General features: G+C 51.3%; 1 protein-coding gene across 1 annotated transcript in view; it reads left to right on the top strand.

Moving 5' to 3' along the window:
* Positions 1–235: 235 nt before the first annotated feature.
* Positions 236–21,250, top strand: part of LOC105495748 (small G protein signaling modulator 1) — a 119,257-nt gene continuing 98,242 nt past the window's right edge. The window contains exons 1-2 of the mRNA XM_071080300.1: positions 236–379; positions 476–519. Of these exons, the coding sequence (XP_070936401.1) occupies positions 361–379; positions 476–519 (63 nt within the window). The 5' untranslated portion in view covers positions 236–360. The remainder of the gene's footprint in view (positions 380–475; positions 520–21,250) is intronic.

The raw sequence follows: 21,250 nt of genomic DNA, 5'->3' as shown, positions 1-21,250 counted from the left end.
GAGGGCTCAGGAAGGACGCTTTCCTTCCTCGCCCTAGGGAACAGGGAGGGACCTGAGCGCTGGCGTGGAGGGTGGGGGAGCCTGAAAGGCCCGGGCGCTGGGTGCGCGGCAGCGAGCGTGCGTGCTTGGCGCGAAGGCTCCTGGCGCAGGCAACCCGACCGCCCAACCGCGCGGTGGCTTGCCTGAGGGGTGGGGCGGCCGCCTCGGGTCCTGACGTCGGGCGCCCTCCGGCCGTCACTCAGCGCTCGGCCCCGCCCCGCCGCGGCTGCAGCAGCAGCGCCGAGGCCGGAGGAGCCACCGCCGCCACCACCGCCGCCACCGCCACCGCCTCCCGGGACTCGGAACCCAGCGCTCGGAGCCATGGCCTCGACCCCCGCGGGTAAGGGGCTGCGGGACACGGGGGCGGCGGGAGGGCAGCGCCCGGCCCCCGCACCCACCCTAGGCTAACCCGCGGCTCTCGCGTCTTGTCCCACAGAGGCGGAGACCCGACAGAGGCTTCTACGCACCGTCAAGAAGGAGGTGGGTGCCGGGGTGGGGGCGCTGGGCAGGATTCCCCCGGGCAGGGGGCAGCACAGCCAAACGGGAAAAGAGCCTCCGTGGAAGGGTGGCCTCTGGCGGTGGGGGGGGCGGCCAGACCAGGTGTGGGACTCACCTGGGTAGGCATTGACCTCCCGCAGGGCAGGAGGCGCAGCGAGGGAGTTTGGGGATCGGTATAGGCGTGGGGAGGCTTTGGCCCATTTGAGGCTTTGTGCGGGGGCGGATGCAGCGTGAGGCCCCTCCAGGTGTGGGACCCACCTGGCTATGTCCCAGTAGAACCTCCTGTTGTGGAGGAGCAAGCAGGTGGGTGCGGTTCAGGAAGGGGATCTTCCAAGAGAGACTAGCTGCTGGGGGGACCCCCCACAGGTTGTGCTGGGGGTGGGGCCCTGATAGGGCTGCCGAAGGTGGGGCACCCTTTGGGAAAAGGGAGAGGGAAAATAAAGCCTCCCTCCCCAGCCCCCAAATTCTCAGTCCTTGGAGCCACCTCCAGGAGCCAGGGGACTCCCTCCCGGAGAGTCCCGGGTCAGTGAGCTGCTCACCTGGCAGTAGGGGTCCCTTCACCCCCTACCCCACACACTCAGAGGTGAGAATCAGAAAGGTTCTGCCATTTTTCTGCCCCTCCACTCTCCCTGGGGTCAGCGCGGGGGCCCAGTCTAATCTTTAGGGTTCATGACCAAAGACCTCCCAGAACCCCATAGACAGGGATAATTTGTAGTCCTTGGGGCCTGGGGTAGCATTTCCATGCCTGGACTGTGTGCTCTGCTGCGTACGCCTGCGTGGGTGAGGACCTGTGGCTGTGAGTATGTGCATATGAGAATGTCTGTGTGTCTGGAGATACCTAAGTGTATCTCTTTGCATTGTGTGTACACATATCTATGTGTGTCTGTGTATCTGTTTTTGTGAGAGTGGGTCTATGTGTGTGTATTGTGTGGTGCATGAGTCTGTGTGAATGAGTGATGCTGTGACTGTGCGTGTGTATCTTGAGTGGGTGTGTGGCATGTGATGCATGAGTCTGTGTGAATAACTAGGGCTGTGACGCCGTGTGTGTGCGTGTGTCTGTGTGTTGCCCTCCCCATTCTTCAGCCTCAGACCCCATTGCTGCTGTGTTTTTGTCACTTTTTAACCTTATGAGCACTTAGCCCAAGGCCTCGAATGGCAGCAGACCTTGTGGGCTGGCCTGGTTTGTGGGCCTGGCTTTCAGTGCGTGTGTGTGTGCGCGCGTGTGTGCATGTGTGTGTGTTGTGGGTGTCGGCTGAGGTGGCAGCATCAAGCATCACTGATGACCCGTCCTTCCCTGCACAGTGGCAGACAGCCACCAAGGGCAGCCTGGAGGCTTGGACCTGTTGCTGCCCCTCCCTCCTCAGGGAGCATGAGTATGTGTCTGTGTGTATATGTGTCTGTGTGTGGCATGTCCTATTTTGTTTAAAGAATGAGCTCCAGGGCTGCTTGGCACATTCTAGCATTTTCGAATGAGACATGCAAAATACATTAGATCCCTCAGAAAGGTCCAGAAGTGTTCAGCTCAGCCTTTGTATAGGCTCCTGTGGGTACTCCAAGGGAGGTCTGTCTAGAACCTCTCTTTTTTTTCCTGAGACGGCATCTCGCTCTGGGGCCCAGGATGGAGTGCAGTGGCACAGTCTCCGCTCACTGCAAACTCTGCCTCCCAAGTAGCTGGGGCTACAGGTGCCCACCACCACACCCAGCTAATTTTACTATTTTTTTTTTTTTTTTTTTTTTAGTGGAGACTGGGTTTCACTGTGCTAGCCAGGATGGTCTCGATCTCCTGACCTCATGATCCGCCCACCTTGGCCTCCCAAAGTGCTGGGATTACAGGCGTGAGCCACTGTGTCTGGCTTAGAACCTCTTTTCAACAGAACTCAGACCAACAACATTCTTGTGACTATTTCAGGGGAGGGGCATGTACCTTACAAAGCACCTGCTGTCTTTTTGTTCATGGTTTAACCAGACCTACATGTAATATGTAGATGTTTTTGCCTGAGGCAGCTTTGGTTTTTTTTTGGTTTTTTTGAGACGGAGTCTTGCTCTGTCACCCAGGCTGGAGTGCAGTGGCCGGATCTCAGCTCACTGCAAGCTCCTCCTCTCGGGTTCACGCCATTCTCCTGCCTCAGCCTCCCGAGTAGCTGGGACTACAGGCACCCGCCACTTCGCCCGGCTAGTTTTTTGTATTTTTTAGTAGAGACGGGGTTTCACCGTATTAGCCAGGATGGTCTCGATCTCCTGACCTCATGATCCGCCCGTCTCGGCCTCCCAAAGTGCTGGGATTACAGGCTTGAGCCACCGCGCCCGGCCGCAGCTTTGTTTTTAAGGCAATATTTGGTTGAATTGGGGAGGGGGCTGCAGGCAGAAGAGAATACCAGTAAGACATCTGGGGAAGGCTGTGGCTGAGGCCCAGGTCCAAGCTCAGCTACCATCTTCCCCAGTTTCCTGCATAGGTCCCTTCTCCTCTCTAGGACTCAGTTTCTCCATCTGCAGAAGGATGCATTGGTACCAGTGTCCTTCAAGGTCCAATCTGTGTCAGTCTAGTTTGGGTCTTGGGCTCAGAGAGGGGGAATAACTTGCCCAAGAGCGCCCAGCCAAGATGGGACTGAGTTGGGACTTACCCCCCAGGTCTTTTTGATGTCAGAGCCACACTTTGGCCCTCCCATCCCACAAACATGCTCATCCAAATCTACACAGTACCACACCTTGGACAGAATGTGTGGGTAGTACAGTTTCTACTGTACAGATGAGAACACTGTGGCCCAGAGACAATAAATGGCATTTCAAGGACACAGAACCAGTGTGGAGGAACAGGTTCCGGTCTTCTGTCTTTGAGTTCCTATTTAGCATAGGTACCCTAAGAACATGGCAACAACTCGGTTCCCCCCAAAGCATGTCTCTCCTGTCCTTTCCTTCCTTTGCTTACCTCTTTGAGGGGGCATCTCTCTCAGTGTCAGAGAACCAGTCTCCAGTGGAATAGAAGGGAAAGCTCTTTGCCTAGAAATCTGAGAGTCAAATCAGGTCCTCCTCCCCACTCTCTGGGTTCAGAGGAGCCACATCTCTGCCTGTCACAGCCTCACCCAGAGACTGCATTGTGTGTACACATATCTACATGTGTCTTGTGTGTATATCTGTCTTCTGTGTGTATATCTGTTTTTCCAGCCTTCTTTCTAAAAGGGGTGCCTTAATAATTGACATCTCTGGGCAGCTCTGCAAGGTTTGCCAGAGCCACTACAGCCACCAAGGGGCCGGCAGAGGCTGGGAGCTGGAAACTGTCCAATGCTGGCCTGGGGAACCAGTAGGACCCAGCACCCATTAGGCAGGTCAAGAAGGAACTTCGGGCTCAACTAGAGCTGGATTCCAATTCCAGATATGTTTATTTACTAAGGGCTGTGTGTCAGACCCTGGGCTAGGTTGTGTGGATATAGCAGGGACAGGCCCCTTGTAGACAGGCCCTGTCCCTGTCCTCCTGGGGCTGACCTTGCTTGCAATGGAGGAAACACACTCCCAACAGATACTTTATCACAATTACAAGGATAATTACAGGCTGTGCACAGAGAAGTGAAGGAGAGGCACCCGGGGCTGCAAGAATCCAAAACGGACAACTGACCATGTGCAGGGGCCCAGGATGTGATGTTTCAGAAGACAGGTGCAAGATGAGTAGGACTTTCAGGTGAAGATAGGGGGAGGTTGAGAGACACTAACAAAAACCATTCCTGGCAGAGGGTTTTGTACATGCAGAAGCTTTGTGGCTGCAGGGAAGACTGAATTTGAAGAAACCGAAGTGAGCAGAGCAGAGAGAAAGGAGAAGGGTGCAGATGCAGAGAAGGCAGAATGTATGGTCTTATCCCAAAAGCAAGGGGAAAGGAATGGGGAGGACTTGGAGAACAGGGAAAGAAGGTGATGGAGCTGAAATTGATGGCCTGCTCACTGCACGATCTTGGACAAGATCTGTCTTTACCTTTATCAGTGTGTGGGTTTCCGTTTATTCATAATGGGGATGAAAATGATTCAGCTGGCAGGATAAACCCTGCGAGAACACCCATCACGTTAGCCTGAGCTCCTCCAGGGTAAGCATCCTTTTTTTTTTCCTCTGTCCTCAGTGCCACCAAGAGAAAGCTGGAAACAAGGTGGCCTCAGCTGCAAACAGCGTGGCCTCAGCATGATTTCCTCCAGTTAAATCTCACCAGCTCTAGCTTGGCTCCTTCCTGACTTCCTTTACCCTCCCTGCCAACCCTTAATTTTGTTTTGGTTCCCGGAGCGAGCAGGGACTGGCTTCCCGTTGCCATGACAACTGCCATTAAAGGAGCCAGCCATGTGATGCCAGTTGATAATGGAAGCAAAGTGACTAACTGCCTTGTTTTGCTGCCTCTGGGCTGGGGCTAGAAAGCCTCTTAATTGGAAGGGAGAATGCAGGGGCTGGTGGCAGGCAGATGAGACCCCAGGAAGGAGACAGGGAGATGAGGCAGGTCCTGGAGGGGAAGCTACATTTAGCTCTGCAGACTGGAGCTGGTGGAAGGGCTGTAATTGTGGAGCCCTCGTCACAGCTGCTGAACAGAGCCTGTTTGGAGAGCTGAGTCTTCCAGCCTCTGGGTTAGGGGCGATGAGGTGGGAGAGGAAGGCAGGACTTGCTAAGAAGGTTGGAGGAAAGCGAGAGAAGCAATTGATGTTACCATGGGGACTCCGCAGTTTTACTGGGACCCAGTGGCTCTTAATGAAGGGGAGCAGTTTTCTCTCCCGTCCCTAGGTTGGGTTGCCAGATAACTACCAGGTCGCCCAGTTAAATCTGACTTTCAGATAAACAGTGAGTAAGTTTTCAGTATGAGTGTGTATTGCTAAATCTGGCAACCCTACTCCAGGGGACATTTGGCAATGTCTGGAAACATTTTTGGTTGTCACAGTTGGGGGTGCTACCGGCGTCTAGTGGGAAGAGGCCAGGGATGCTACTCACATTCTTGCAGTACACAAGACACCCCCTCAGCCCACCACCACTAGCAGCACAAAGAAGTGGCCAGCCCAGAATGACAACGCTGTTAGAGCAACAAAACTTGCTCCCTGCTGACCCTACCCATCCTGCACCCACCGCACCCTTCCCTTTTCTAGGCGGCTCTGATACGAATGTCCTATTCTTGAACAACTCATTCTCACTGCTTTTAGATTGTCTTGGATGCATACTTGGAGTCCAAAGCCAGGGCAGGGGTGGGCAGGGGCAGTGAATGAAGTCTTGGCTCCCTAGCCATGTCATTTTGGGAAAACTTCCTCAGAATGCCTCAGTTTCTCACGTGTAAAATGGACTTAGGCCATAGGAGAGAGAATGGACTATGTAATAACACTAGTAATTCCTGGCCAGGCACGGTGGCTCGTGCCTGCAATCCCAGCACTTTGAGAGGCCGAGATGGGATGATCACTTTGGGCCTGGAGTTTGGGACCAGCCTGGGCAACACAGCAAGATCCCCATCTCTGCAGAAAACAAAATAAAAATAGCTGAGTATTGTAGTGCATGCCTGTAGTCACAGCTATTTGAGAGGCTGAGGCAGGAGGATCCCTTGAGCCCAGGAAGTTGAGGCTGCAGTGAGCTGTGATCACATCACTGTACTCCAGCCAAGGCAACAGCAAGACCCTGTCTCAAAAAAAAAAAAGAAAAAAGAGAAAAAAAGATATTATGACTGGGGTGTGGTGGCTCATGCCTGTTAACAGCACTTTGGGAGGCCAAGCCAAGTGGATCACTTGAGATCAGGAGTTTAAGACCAGCCTGGCCAACATGGTGAAACCTCATCTCTACTAAAAATACAAAAATTAGCCGGGTGTGGTAGCATGCGCCTGTAATCCCAGCTACTCGGGATGCTGAGGCAGGAGAATCGTTTGAACCCAGGAAGTGGAGTGTGGTTGCAGGGAGCTGAGATGGCGTAAATGCACTCCAGCCTGGGCAACAGAGCGAGACTCCGTCTCAAAAAAAAAAAAAAGGCATTCCTAATTTCCTAGCTGTTTGCTGGGGACTTCCGGCTTCCTCTGTCCTGGGCACTGTGCCGTGAACTTTCTGAGCGTTATCCCCTTCACTCCTCATGAAGGAGAGAATCATCATCTCTTTCCATGATCGATGAACTGGCGGCAGAGAGATGTTACGCAGCTCGCTTTGAGGTCCCACAGTCAGTCCGTGGGGAAGTCAGGATTCAAACCTCACATTGCCGAGATCTGGAGGGATGGCCTCGTGACCTTGGCTTACAGTGAGCAGTGGTGGGGAGCTGTGAGCTTCAGAAAAGTCCCTGAAAACACAGCTTGGCTTCAGGCAAATGCTGGGGAAGGAAATGGGACAGGAAAGGTCCATTAGTTCCAGCTTGTGCAGGGCTGTACGTGCCAGGCTGTGACATTTGAACTTCCCACAGTGGATAATGGGGAGCTATAGAAGATTATGAGCAAGGGAGGGTTTTGATTGGGACTGTACTTCAGGAAGTTTCATCTAATAGCAGGGACCAGGATAGACAGTTTCTGCCAGCTCTTAGAAGACAACTTTCTCCCTCCCTGTTATTTTCTTTCTCCCCCACTTCCTTCCCTCCCTCCCTGCCTCCCTCCTTCCCTGCCTCCCTCCTTCCTTCCTTCTTTCTTCCTTACACAAATATTAGTCGAGCATCCACTATGTGCCAGGCCCTGTTCTAGAAGCTGCAGACTGAGAAGTGAGTAAAGCAAAGTCGTTGCTCATATGCCCTCATTCAGTGTACAGTATAGTGGCAGAAGGGCATATAGAGAAAACGATAAATATATATTAAAGGTAACAAGGGCTCCAAGGAAAATAACAGCTGGAGAGGGATGGGAAAGGCTTGCCAGAGGAGGTGGTCAGGGATGGCCTCACTGATGCGATGGCGTTTGAGCGAGACCTGAAGGAAGGAAGGGGAGCAGTGTCGACATCTGCAGGAAGTGTGTGCCTGGCAGAGGGAACAGCTTATGCAGAGGCTGTGAGTTGGGAACAGACCAGCTGGGAGGCCAGTGAGGCTTGGAGTGAAGAAAACAAGAGTAGAGATGAGGTTTGAGAGAGCGGGAGGCTGATTGTTCAAGACCTTGTCCATCGAAGGCTTTGGCTTTGACTCTGGGTGAGATAGGAGCCATGGGAGTATTTTGAGCAGGAAAGGAACAGGCAAGTTTTGGGGACAAGTCGAGAGGAAGCAAAGATACCAGATCATCAGATAAGACAGGAAATGTCTGCCTTTGCTGAGCTTTCCATTCTTGGGCTGGAATCACAGCCCCCCACCCACTACTCGTCCCACTGTGCCAAGGAGAGACTCCAAAAATGCGTGTGCTTGAATGAATGCAGGAATGCCAGGTGGGCTATTTTGGGGCTCTCTGATGCTGGCAGGATTGACTCACATCAGCTTGCGTATGTCGCGTTTGCCGGCTTAAGAGAGCTTTGAAACGCTCTTCATGAATAATGCAGCCATATCCACCTGGAGCGTTTTGATGCTTTTTCAGGTCTGGCAACCTGGCTTCTGGGAGCTTTTGCTAGTGATGAGCATCTGCGGCAGCTTAGGCACCCTGGTTCGATGTGGCGAGGCTGGCAGGAGGGCCCCTGGCTTGCTTGGCCGTGTCTCTTGTACCATATGGCTGGGCCTCCCCCAGCCACCTCATGAGGTGCTCCAGGAGCTGGTGGTAGCACTTGTTGCTGGCTGGCCGGCAGGAAAGGGCATTTTGGTCACCCTTAAGGGCCCCCAGTTGCTGTCTGCAGAGCCCAGGATGGGAAGTGAGGAGACCTGCCCTTGTTCCAGTTCTGACCCCAGCAATGGGTGTGGCTTCTCACAGGTCCCTTCTCAAGATCTCATTCTCCTGCTTTCTAAGTGGACGAGGTTGGACAGCTCCAGGATTCCAAGAACCTCAACTCATCTAATTTGGCCAGTGTCACTCTCTGAGAGCCAAATCTTTGTTTTTTCCATTCTGAATTTGCCAAGTATTTATTTAAGACTAATTAAAACTAAGTAGCTGGTAAGACTTTTGAAGTGCCTTCAGTTCACTCAAGGAAAACCAGGGCTTAACTAACACCATTCTAATGGGATAAATATTTAAAAAACAACAACAACAAAAAAAACACAAAACTAGCATATACTGAGCATTTTATATCAATGATTTCTTTTAATTATTGATCCCCCATGAAATAGATAACACCCCCTCTTTTATGGATGAGGAACTCGAGGCACAGAGATGGCAAGGAATTCGCCCTAAGGTCACAGAGATTGTCATTGATACAGCAAGGGGTCTGGCTACACAGTCCTCCTCTGTTATCACTCTGAAGCTAAAACCAGCAAAACCCACACAGGGTTCCAAGTTCCACTGAGAGCGGGGATCAGGGAAAAGGCCACATTTTGGAACCAGACAGTCCTACGTTCAGATTGTGGCCCTGCCATTTAGTAGCTGCATGAACCTCTTTGACGTTCATTTCCTCGTGTGTCAAACAGCAAGGGCCTCAGCTACCACTACGCTGTCACTGTCAGGCAGTTGGCAGTATTTATGGAGGGGCCAGGCACACCGCATGGCTCACCCTTTTGGGAGTAAGCTGGACTCAATCCCAGAAGGACACTTGGCTGCCCTTTCTGGTCACATCTGAACTTACAGATGCCCTCAGCGCAGGATCTTGCTGTCTCTAGATAAGCCCAGACGTGGGGGTGCTGCAGCCCCCAGGGCAGTGCTGTGGAATGAGTCAGAAGAGATCTCTCTTGCGATCCAAAAGGACAAGACCTCTAGTGGGCTGAGTCTTGGCTGGCTGCATCATCATCCTGGGAAGGGCAGCTGGGTCTTCCCTCTGGGGCTGGCTGCCCATCAGCTCCTGGAGAGAGTCCCTCAGCCTAAGGAGCTCAGAGTCCCTGGTGACTTTCCTGGCCCTGCACTTGGTTGCTGTGCACACCTGGGCAAGGGGGCTAAGAATGCTAAACTCAGATGTGGGGCAGTGTATTTTTCTTTCACTTAGTGATATAGAAGATGAGATGAATATATTTCTATGTTATTTCTTTCACAATTTTGCAGGAACTCAGATTGTGGGTGTTTACAAAGAACAGTAACAGTTCCTTTTGCAGTAAGGCCTTATTGAGAAAATGGATAGCTGAAGCCCTGAGAATTCAAGAGACTTGGTGATGTTACCAAAATGCCAGGGTTTCGGCCTAGGTCCTGCTGCTGGCCACACAGAAGGCCAATCACTGAGATAAGTATTGCCCAAGAAGAAGTCTTTTAATGGGGTGCTGCAGCAGAGGAGATGGGAGGTCAGGCTCACATCTATCTTCCTGACCAACTAAACTCAGAGGTTTATATAGCAGGGAGGAAATGTAAGTGCATGCAAGAAAACTGGAATTAGAGAGGGGTAAGGAAAAGGAGTTGGTCAACAGGAAGCAGGTGGTGGCTTAGGCAGTCATGGTGGGTGAGGGGTGTTGATCTGTTTGTCCAGATGCAATGATCTGGTAAGTTTCAATTCCTTGGGGGAGGCCTGATGTTTGGTTTCCTGAGAAAGGAACTCAGATAAGACAAATGTAACTTTCTGAAGTTTTAAAACTGGGAGGATCAGTTTCTGTGTTTATTCAAAAGAAACCATAAATATTAGTTCTATGGGATAGTTGGGCCAGTTTCAGTGATACTTGGGGCATTGAATGAACTCCTTTTTAATTATTATTATTTGGTAAATTGTGCTTACTTGGTAAATTAGAATTGTAGCAACTACCATTTACCAAATATTGCTGTAGGTACTTTGCTGTCTCTCATTTAATCCACGAAACAACCTTCCTACAGAGAAGTACAAGTAGCAACTGCTCTTTACTGACAAGGAAATTGATGCTCAGAGAGGCTGAGAAACTGAACCAGGACTACAGAGCTGAGAAACAGCAGGGTAGGGTTTGTTAGCCAGCTCCATCCTCCATGCACTTCAAGTCGGATAAACCCTGATAAAACTAGCTAGAATGATAATAAACATATAAAAATAAAATGAAAAGAGAAAGTGAAGATAAAAAATTGATTTCTTTTTTATTTTTATTTTTGAGATGGAGTCTCGCTCTGTTGCCCAGGCTGGAGTGCAGTGGCACGATCTCAGCTCACTGCAACCTCTGCCTCCCAGGTTCAAGCGATTCTCCTGCCTCAACCTCCTGAGTAGCTGGAGTTACAGGCGCGTGCCACCACACCCGGTTAATTTTTGTGTTTTTAGTAGAGACGGGGTTTCACCGTGTTGTTCAGGATTGTCTTGAACTACTGACGTCATGATCTGCCCGCCTCAGCCTCCCAAAGTGCTGGGATTACAGGCGTGAGCCACCGCGCCCGGCCATGAGTATTCTCAGCTTTTGTCAGGACCTCTAAGGAATCCACAACCCAAATACCCAAATACAGTTCAGCATCACCCTGTGTCTTGGTTGGTGCTGGTATAACGAAGTACCGTGACTGGGTAGCTTCTAAACAACAGGAATTCTCACAGTTCTAGTGGCTAGAAGTCTGAGATCAGGGTGGCAGCGTGGTTGGTATCTGGTGAGGGCCCTCTTCCACTGCAGACTTCTCATCATGTCCTCATGGCGGAACGGGGTGAGAGAAGCCTTTGGGCTCTCTTTTATAAGAGCACAAATCCCGGCCGGGCGCAATGGCTCACGCCTATAATCCCAGCACTTTGGGAGGCTGAGGCAGGTGGATCATCCGAGGTCAGGAGTTGGAGACCAGCCTGGCCAACATGGTGAAACCCTGTCTCTACTAAAAATACAAAAATTAGCCAGGTGTGGTGGCGGGCTTTAATCCCAGCTACTCAGGAGGCTGAGGCAGGAGAATTGCTTGAACCCGGGAGGCAGAGGTAGCAGTGAGCCGAGATCGTGCCATTGCATTCCAGCTTGGGCGACAGAGCAAGACTCTGTCTCAAAAAAAAAAAAAAAAAAAAAAACAGAAAAGAAAAAACAAAATAGCACTAATCTCATCTAGGAGTCACCTTCATGACTTAATTACTTCCCAAAAGCTCTTCCTCCTAATACCACCACTTTGGGGATTAGGATTTTATTTGTTTGTTTATTTAGAGATGGAGTCTCGCTCTGTTGCCCAGGCTGGAGTGCAATGGTGCAATCTTGGCTCACGGCAACCTCCGCCTCCTGGGTTCAAGCAATTCTCCTGCCTTAGCCTTGTGAGTAGCTGGGACTACAGGTGCCTGCCACCACGCCCAGCTAATTTTTGTATTTTTAGTGGAGATGGGGTTTCACTTTGTTGGTCAGGCTGGTCTCGAACTTCTGACCTCAGGTGATCTGCCTGCCTCGGCCTCCCGGAGTGCTGGGATTACAGGTGTGAGCCACCACGCCGGGCCCGGGGATTAGGATTTTGAAATATGAATTTTAGAGGGATATGCCAAAACATATATAACCCCCTGCAGGAACTGTCCTAGTGTGATACAGAGATGATTGCAATACAGTTTCCTGTCCTTAGTGTGCCTAGAAATGAACTTGTACCTCTTAGTTTCTAAACCAGTTCCAATAATAATAGCTTTCTGATAAAAATGACAATAATCGGCCTGGCGCAGTGGCACACGCCCGTAATCCAAGTATTTTGGGAGGCTGAGGCGGGAGGATCATGAGGTCAAGAGATCGAGACCATCCTGGCTAACACGGTGAAACCCTGTCTCTATTAAAAAATGCAAAAACTTAGCTGGGTGTGGTGGTGGGTGCCTGTAGGCCCAGCTACTCAGGAGGCTGAGGCAGGAGAATGGCGTGAACCCGAGAGGTGGAGCTTACAGTGAGCCGAGATCTTGCCACTGCACTCCAGCCTGGGAGACAGTGAGACTCCATCTCAAAAATAAAATAAAATAAAATAATAATCACAACCCCAGTAATAATTATAATTAGCATTTATTGGGCACCTACTTTGTCCAGGCCTGCCTTGTCCCAGTATGTTAGCTATGAGTCATAAGTGCTTATCTACATTTCAATCAAGTGAAATTTAAATTTAATTCAAAATGCAATTCCTCAGTCACACTAGCCACATGTCAAGTACTCAATAGCCACCTATGGCTGATGATAACATGTGGGACAGCACAGGTATAGAGGGTTTCCCAAAAAGCCTATCCTGTTCCAGACAGTATGCTATGCACTTCGTATGCATTAGTGTATGTAATGTTAAAAGAAAGCAAACCAGGCCGGGCGCCGTGGCTCACGCCTGTAATCCCAGCACTTTAGGAGGCCGAGGCAGGCAGATCATGAGGTCAGGAGATCGAGACCATCCTGGCTAACACGGTGAAACCCTGTCTCTACTAAAAATGCAAAAAATTAGCCGGGCGTGGTGGTGGGCACCTGTAATCCCACTACTCGGGAGGCTGAGGCAGAATAATGGCGTGAACCCGGGAGACGGAGGTTGCAGTGAGCCGAGATCACACCACTGCACCCCAGCCTAGGTGATAGAGCGAGACTCCATCTCAAAAAAATAAAATAAAATAAAAATAAAGAAAGCAAACCCAAAAACCATCAGAGGGAACTTGAGGCCCGAGGTCATCCAGGAAATAGCAGAGATGGACCTGTTCATGGTTTTACTTACCCAGAGTGCCTCCCTTGATCTGGCATCGGCTGTGTGCTGGGTCCTGTTTGAGGCCCTCTGCCTCTATTTATTATCCCATTTTACAGATAAATACTGTAAATTGCAGCACAGAGAAGTGAAGTGACTTGCCCAAGGTCACACAGCTGGTAAGAGGTGGAGACAGGATTTGAAACCAGTGTTAGAGATACTTATTGGATTGCTCCTCCTCCTAAGTTCAGGTGGAGGTGGTTAGTCCTTCTCCAGAAAGATAATAAGTACTGTCTGATGTACCTGTGTGTGTTTTAAGCAACCATTTGAGAATTTCCTTTTCCGTTTTCTGCAGCTGCCCAAACCATCTTCCCCTCCACGCCCCCAAGTTTGGCCGTCTGCCAGGGATCTTGGGTGGGCTTCGAGTCTGCGTGTATCTTCCTCATCCATGAGGCCCCTGGGTCTGTGGAGATGGGGGTGCTGCCAGGGAAGCCAGACGCAAGCAGTGGGCAGGCACCCAGGAGGAGGCTGGCCAGTCTCCAGGGTGTGGGCTGGGAATGGAAAACGTGCAGGCAGGCTTCTCTGGGGATGGAAGGAGGCTGGGGAGCATCTTCACAGCTCCATCCTCTCCTGTGCATGGGCGTGGCAGCCTGAAGGACCTTTACACGAGGATGTCCTCGGGAGAATGCCTTGGAATCAGGCCCAGGGGGAGCCTTCTGGTCAAGGAGAGTCTGAGGAACCTGGGCAGGGTGATAAGGGGAGGCTCATTTGTAGGAAGCCCAGCCAGGTTGGCCGGCCCTCACACTGTCACAGAACAATGCCGGTGCCTATTTATAGCAAGCCAGTAAACGATTAACTGGGGCCAGGCTGGCAGCAGCCAAGTTAGTGGTGTTTGCTTCTTCCCTAAGCCTCAGTAACCACATTTAGGGCAGGTTATGTGGCGAGGAATTGGAGGAAGAATTTTTCTAATACCCTAAAGGTCCACAGGCTCTATCGTTTTTCATTCCGCCCTCCCCACTCCCACCTCTCCCATGACCAGGGCTGTGGGCCACCCCTGTGTGGCTTTGTTTTTGTTATCTATGCTGTGTGGAAGTGACAGGAAAGATGGAAGGGTGTGGGTAGGAATGGCGGGGGCATGTCTGTCCTGAAACTGCCTGTGAGAGGGGTCCAGGACAGGAAACTCTGATGCATTCACCAGCATTTGCTAAGCACCTACTGTATGCCAGGTTCTCTGCTGGGCAGGGGGGAGACAGCAGTGAGCACAACAGGTGAGATCCCTACCTTCAACCAAGAGGGCGGAGGTGGATAATGACCATGCAAACAGATGAAGAAATGCGATGAATTCAGAAATGGATGAGAAAACAGCAATGCAGTGGGGAGAGAGGCTGGGGTGAGTTGGGTAGGCGGCAGCTTACCAGGGCAGTCATGGTAGGCCTCTCTGAGAAGGTGACATTTGATCTCATATCTTTTTCTTTCTCTTCTTTCCTTTCCTTTTTCCTTTCTTGATGGAGTTTCACTTTGTCACCCAGGCTGGAGTGCAATGGCACGATCTCGACTCACTGCAATCTCCACCTCCTGGGTTCAAGCGATTCTCCTGCCTCAGCCTCCCGAGTAGCCGGGATTACAGGTACCTGCCATCATGCCCAGCTAATTTTTGTATTTTTAGTAGAGATGGGGTTTGACCATGTTAGTCAGGCTGGTCTCGAACTCCTGACCTCAGGTGATCCACGCTCCTCGGCCTCCCGAAGTGCTGGGATTACAGGCGTGAGCCACCGCGCCCAGCCTGAGTTAATATCTTGATGATGGAAAGAAGAGGCTGTGTAGAGAACTAGGAATGGCAGAGGGAATGGCAGGAGCAGAGGCACTGAGGCAGGGAGGAACGTGCAGCGTTGGAGGAAGGCAAGGGAGCAGGAAGTGAGGAGGAGAGAGATGGGAGACAGGCCAGAGACAGAGTGTTCCCCTGAATGTCCCCCTTGGGAGGTGGCAGGGAAGATTTCTGAGCTGACACCACCAGACACCTTCTCTACAAAAGCTCCAAAGCCCATTGCAGGTCATGGTGGACTGCAGGCACAGGGGATCCCTTTCAGAAGGAGGCGCTTAGCCTGTCTGCTGAAAGTCGGGATCCCTGCTAACGTCTTCCATGACTTGACAGTGTGAGGAAAGGATGTTTTTTTCTTATTTCCCCCTCCACGAAGTCTGTATTTAAGACTTATTAAAGTCTTATTAGATCAGTTTTAGGTTCTCAGAAAAGTTGAGCAGAAGGTGCAGAGATTTCCCATATATCCTCAACCCTTCCAAACGTGTAGCCTCCCCCACTGTCAGCGTCCTCAGCCAGAGTGGTACTTTTGTTAGGGTTAATGAACCCACATGGACGCTTATCCCCCAGAGTCTGCAGGTGACATCGGGGTTCACTCTTGGTGCTGTGCGTTCTGTGGGTTTGGACAAATGTCTGATGGCATGCATCCGCCATCACAGCGTCATGCAGAGAATGTTTCCGCTGCCCTGCAAACCTGCCACGCTCTACCTGTTCATCTCTCTTTTCTTCCCAACCCCTGGCAGCCCCGGATCTTTTCACATCTCCGTAGCTTTACCTCTTCCAGAATGTCATATTGTTGGAATTGCATAGTACATAGCCTTTTCAGATTGGCTTCTTTCACTTAGTAAAAGGCATGTAAGATAGGACATTTCTTTTTGTCACCATGATTCCTCTTGGGGAGCCAATGTGGAGCAGAGAGGGTACCAGGTGGTGCTGGGCATGCAGGGAGAGGTGTACTGTGAAAAATGATAGCCAAAGGCAGAGGTGGAGCTGGCAGGTGCCGCTGTCCCCTGGCTCTGGGAGCAGCAAGTTGACTGTGACTGTGATGTTCGACTTCAGAGGGCTAAGGGAGCAGGTGCATTTGTCGCCCTGGTACTGGGGTCTTCACTGCAGTGTGGGGCTCCAGAACACGAGACTTTGATTTCAGTCCCAGCCTCCTCACAGGTCTGATGGCGTTTGCCTCTCCCAGGATGGCTGTGTCATTGGGAAAATGGGAATGATAACAATGACACCTACAATGCATAGTAGTTGTGAATCTCTGGGCTCAAGTGTGTAAAGCACCCAGTTGTGAAAAACACCCATAGGTGTCTCTCGAATGAATGGACAAACCTACTGTGTGCCAGGCTCAGTGCAGGAAGGACAGTCCTGGATTTGAATCTTGCCCTGCCATTTCCAAGCCTTGTGCTCTCGGGCAAGTCATTTCATCTGACCAGAACTCAGTTTCCTCATCTGTAAAGTAAAGAGCATTATCGTACCCATTTCACAGAAATACTATGGAGATTAGATGAGATCATACCCCAAGGCATGGCGCCAGGCAATCAGTAAACAACATTTTATAAATAAATGCTGGCCGTGATGACTTAAAACAAATGTATAAAACACTGAGCATGCAACAGCTATTGTGCCAAATGTTTTAAATGTATTGTCTTGGCTGGACACAGTGGCTCATGCCTGTAATCCGAGCACTTTGGGAGGCCGAGGCGGGTGGATCACTTGAGGTCAGGAGTTGAAAACCAGCCTGGGCAACGTTAAAAAAAATTAGCTGGGCATGGTGGTGTGTACCTGTAGTCCCAGCTACTCAGGAGGCTGACACAGGAGGATTGATTGAGCCCAGGAGTTCGAGGCTACTGTGAGCCGTGATCGCATAACTGTACTCCAGCCTGGGCAACACACTATCCCTTAAAATATACCTAAATAAATAAATGTATTATCTTAACGCCAGTGAGGCAGATATCACCCATTTCACAGATGGGAAAGCTGAGGCTCAGAGAAGGGACAGGATTTACCCAAGATCACGCATGGATAAGCTGGGATTGGAATTCTGGGAGTCTGATTCCAGAGCCTGATGCAGCAGGTGTTACTCTAGGAGCTCAGCAGAGGGCAACCTGCATGGACTGCTGGGCTCAGAAAGGGATGCGGAGAGGGGCACGTGACTTGGCCCTGGAGGATTGGGGGATTTTTCCAGAGCTGGAGACAGAGCTAGGAATGGGTGAGGATATCAAGTGGAGGGGACTGCATAGGCCAGGACCAGGAGGTGGGAGTCATCTGGGTCACACAGGAGGAATGGCATGTGTGACCGGAGCCCAGGGTGTGGGGAGGGAAAGAGACAGGATTCAGCAGGGAAGGAAGGTTTGGCCACCGCATAGAACCAGGCACAGCTTGCAGGGCTGCGGCACCGTCTCTCCCCCTCCCCGCACCCCAAGTCTGTTTGTGTCTGTGCTTTGGAGCTTCCCAAAATACTCCTGTCCCCACCCCATCACCATCACCAGCCCCATTCCAGCCCCTCCCAACTGTCACCTTCTGTGTGCCTCACCCTGATAGATTTAAAAATTAAAAGCCGCCAGCTCTTTCCGTAGACTGTTTCTCCCTGATACAATGTCCTTACAACATCTGTTCCTTCCTTTGAGCTCCACGGTGGCTATGTGGGGGCAGTCACAGGCGATTTTTTCCGCTTGTTTACAGTGGGAGAAACTGAGACCCAGAGAGTTAATTTATATTTGTTCTTCACGTCTTGAGCCATCACCACCTTCAGGAAGCCCTCCCTGACCTTCCCTGCCACCCTGTCAGGTGTGGTTGCTTTGTTATTCTCCTAGAACCAAGGTGCAAAGAACTGGTCTCACTTTGTAACAATTTACCCATTTTGTGATTCTGTTTATATCTTTCCATCTCCCTGGACTGTAAGGCTTGCGAGGACAGGGACCAGGTGTCTGCTTGCTCCCCGGAGCCTGACTCACAGGAGCATTCGAGAAATTGAGTGCATGAACGACAGTTTTGGTTCCTGCGATATTTGCAGGGAAGGAGATGTTAATGGGACATGGAGGAGGCACACTTGTCCCAGCTTAAGGGATGGGGAGTCCAGGAAGCCTTCCAGGAGGAGGCGACACCTTGGCGGAAGCTTGAAGCCTGAGTTGCAGCTAGCCAGCTGGAGCATTCAGGGTGGGGCATCTGGCAGAAGGCAGCACGTGAGCAATGGTATGGAAGTGAGCACTTAGTGCCACCTTTGGGGACCAGGGCTGAGGGTCAGTGGTCCAGGCAGGGCTGGAGATGCTGGTTCATGCTTCTTGTCCTGAGAGTCCCAGGTGCCTGTGAGAGCGGCAGAGTGGCACAGCCTGCCCTCCGCTCGCTCCATTGCTCCAGTGGTTGTTGAGGGACCTGTGAGTCACCCCCTCTTCTCCCCACTTTACCCACATACTGAGTTATTTTTATTATTTATGTTTTTTTTTTTTTTTGAGACAGAATCTCGCTCTGTCACCCAGGCCGGAGTGCAGTAGCGTGATCTCAGCTCACCACAACCTCTGCCTCCTGGGTTCAAGCGATTCTCCTGTCTCAGTCTCCCTAGTAGCTGGGATTACAGGTACGTGCCACCACAACTGGCTAATTTTTGTATTTTTAGTAGAGACGGGGTTTTACCATATTGGCCAGGCTGGTCTTGAACTCCTGAGTTTAGGTGATCCACCCACCTCAGCCTCCCAAAGTGCTGGGATTACAGGCGTGAGGCACTGTGGCCGGCCTGAGAGTTGTTTTCAAAGGCTCCCTGCAGGGCCCTCCAGGCATCCCAATTTAACCATCCTCCCCACTGCCAGTTTCCTCCGGAGGTAAGCGTCAGGAAGCCCATGTCATAAGTGGGTGCTAGCTCAGTGGTCCTCACCCCACCTGCATGGTACTTACCCCACCTCAACCACCAGAGACCCCAGGTGGGGAGTAAAGGTGGGACGCTCTGAGTCAGCAGGCCTCAGAGGAGCATGGGACAGCTGGCCTGGGTGATTTTTATTTAGACCTACTGTGTGCCTCAAGCACTGTGCTGGGTGCTTCAAACCAGGGGTGTCTGTGGGCCAAATCCCACCTGTTTGTACCCACCCTTTACATTTTTAAAGGTTGTAGAAACAAAAGATACCATGGGCTAGATTCTAGTATGTGGCCTGAAAATAGGTTTGCCAGTTTTGGCAAATAGAAATTTAACAAATAAAAATAATTTGCCAGATGTGGTAAATAAAAATTCAGAATGCCTTGTTTAAATTTGAATTTCAGAGACTCAATCAATAATCCATATAATATTTGGCGCATACCTATACTCAAAAGATTATTCCTTGTTTATCTGAAATTGACATTTAACTGGGCATCCTGTAACGTATCAGGCAGTCCTACCCCAAACCTTAAAACATTTGCTACCCAACCCTTTACAGGAAAAGTTTATTGATCCCAGCTTTAAACACGTATCAATGGGATCTAGAGCCAAGGGGGCTTAGGACACTGCCTGGAACCTAGCTCAGTAAGCATTAGCTGCTGGTGTTAGTGTTACTAACGTAGTCCGATTGATCGTCAGCCTTTACTGATCTCCTGCTGTGTGGCCAGGCACTGTCCTAGGGGCTGAAGCTCTTCATGGGAGAGATGGAGGCTAAATGAATGAGCCCAGAGACGTATAAAGAGAAGTCAAGTGCCTGAGTCCTGAGTAAGAGTACGCAGCAGAGGAAAAGGGTAGCGATGGCGGGTGTGAGGCCCTGTTTTAGACAAGGTGATCAGGGAGGCTCTCCGAGGGGGAGATATTGGAGTTGACTACAGAATGGAGTGAGGATGTAGCTTTCTGGGGGCTACCCCGTCTCCAGCCCTCATGGTGTGCCCGGCCCTGTTCAAGTGCTGTGTATGTTTTGCTCATGGCATCCTCGCATAGCAGTCCTATGAGGTGATGCAGATACCATCCCCGTTTCACAGATGAGGAAACTGAGGCCTGAGGTCACCCAGCAAATGGCAGAGCTGGAGACTGACCTGTTTTTGTTTTTACCCCCTCCCTGCCGGTCCCCCCTCCCCCTGCTCTCCCCTCCCCGCCCCCCCCCCGCCTAGAGTGCCTCCCTTGATCTGGCACTGGCTGTGTGCTGGGTCCTGTTTGAGGCTCCGCCTCTATTTTCTGCAATCTTTATGACAGCTCTGCACCCTGGGGCATGAGTCTCATCTGGGGTTCAGAGGAGTAAAGTCAGCCCAGTGTGGGGAGGCAGGGACGAGTAGCAAAGTTAATGTGGAACCTGGCAGGACTCAAGGTGGGCAGCAGAGGGTACCTGGGTGTGGGTAGGTGGCAGGTGAGAGGACTGGAGAAGACAGGGCAGGCCCAGGAGACCCAGAAGTCCCCCTTCCTGCCTCACAGATTGCCCTGGGTTTCCCTGCCTGGAATTAGTGCTCACTTGCCCTGAGTCCCTCCTGAGATTAATCCTGTTTTTATGCTGTTTAAATATTTGCAGGTGGAGAGAGGGAGGGAGGGCGGGGCTGGTTTCTGAATGGTTGCGGGGTGGGGCTGGAGGTGGTTGGGCAGGTGCTCAGAGGCATGATGTGGAGGGACGGGGCTGGGCTGCAGCCTCAGAGGTCAGCTAGGTCCCGACTAGCCAGGAGGTGGGAAGCCCAGGGAAGGCGGCACGGAGCTGAAGGATGCCTCAGCAGCCGGCCGTTCACCTGACGCCCATGAGCATCTCCTGGGTAGTCCGTGTCATCTCAGGCTCCTCTATCATTTGTAGAATCCCTGCTGTGTGTCAGGCACCATCTCCAGGATCTCATTCAGGACTCTCACCTTACCCCTAAGAGGGAGGGGTGCTGGTTACCACCCACCTCCCTTTACAGATATCCACATGAGGTTGGAAACTTGCCCAACATCACACATACAGTGAGTAGCCGAGGATTCGACCCCAAGTCAGTGACTCTACATACTAGGCTCTCAGCCTCTCTCAGCTGCCCCCTGACACCCTGTCCTTTATGCTAATTTGCTGGTTCCAAAAGGAATGAGCTCCCCATCATCGGAGGAATGCAAGGAAATGTTGGAGCACCCCTTAGAATGGAAGCTGCCGAGGGATAAAAGCTTCCTGACCACCTGGACCTTTGTGGACCTGCATCTCCTGAAAGACCCCCCTTAGGTGTGATTGGTGCAGTCTCGTCAGGCACCCCAGGTCTGCTAACTCCCAATGAGGTGTTTCTTTTGGTCCTCAAGTTCAGAGAAGCTGAGTAATCCCTTCTCACGGGTTTCCTAGCACCTTGATTATCAGATGACCCAGTTCTGGGCGGGACTGGAGGCAGGGCTTTAAGGCCATCAGAGAGGCCTAGTTTGAGTTCCAGCAGTGCCCTTTCCTGGCTGTGTGACCCTGGGAAAAATTGCATAAACTCCTTGAGCCTCAGTTTATACACCTTTAAAATGGAGTAATAATGCTCTTTTGAGGATTAAAT

Source organism: Macaca nemestrina, chromosome 15, assembly GCF_043159975.1.
Source record: "Macaca nemestrina isolate mMacNem1 chromosome 15, mMacNem.hap1, whole genome shotgun sequence".
NCBI lineage: Eukaryota > Metazoa > Chordata > Mammalia > Primates > Cercopithecidae > Macaca > Macaca nemestrina.
This window is presented reverse-complemented; position numbering and strand designations above follow the sequence as displayed.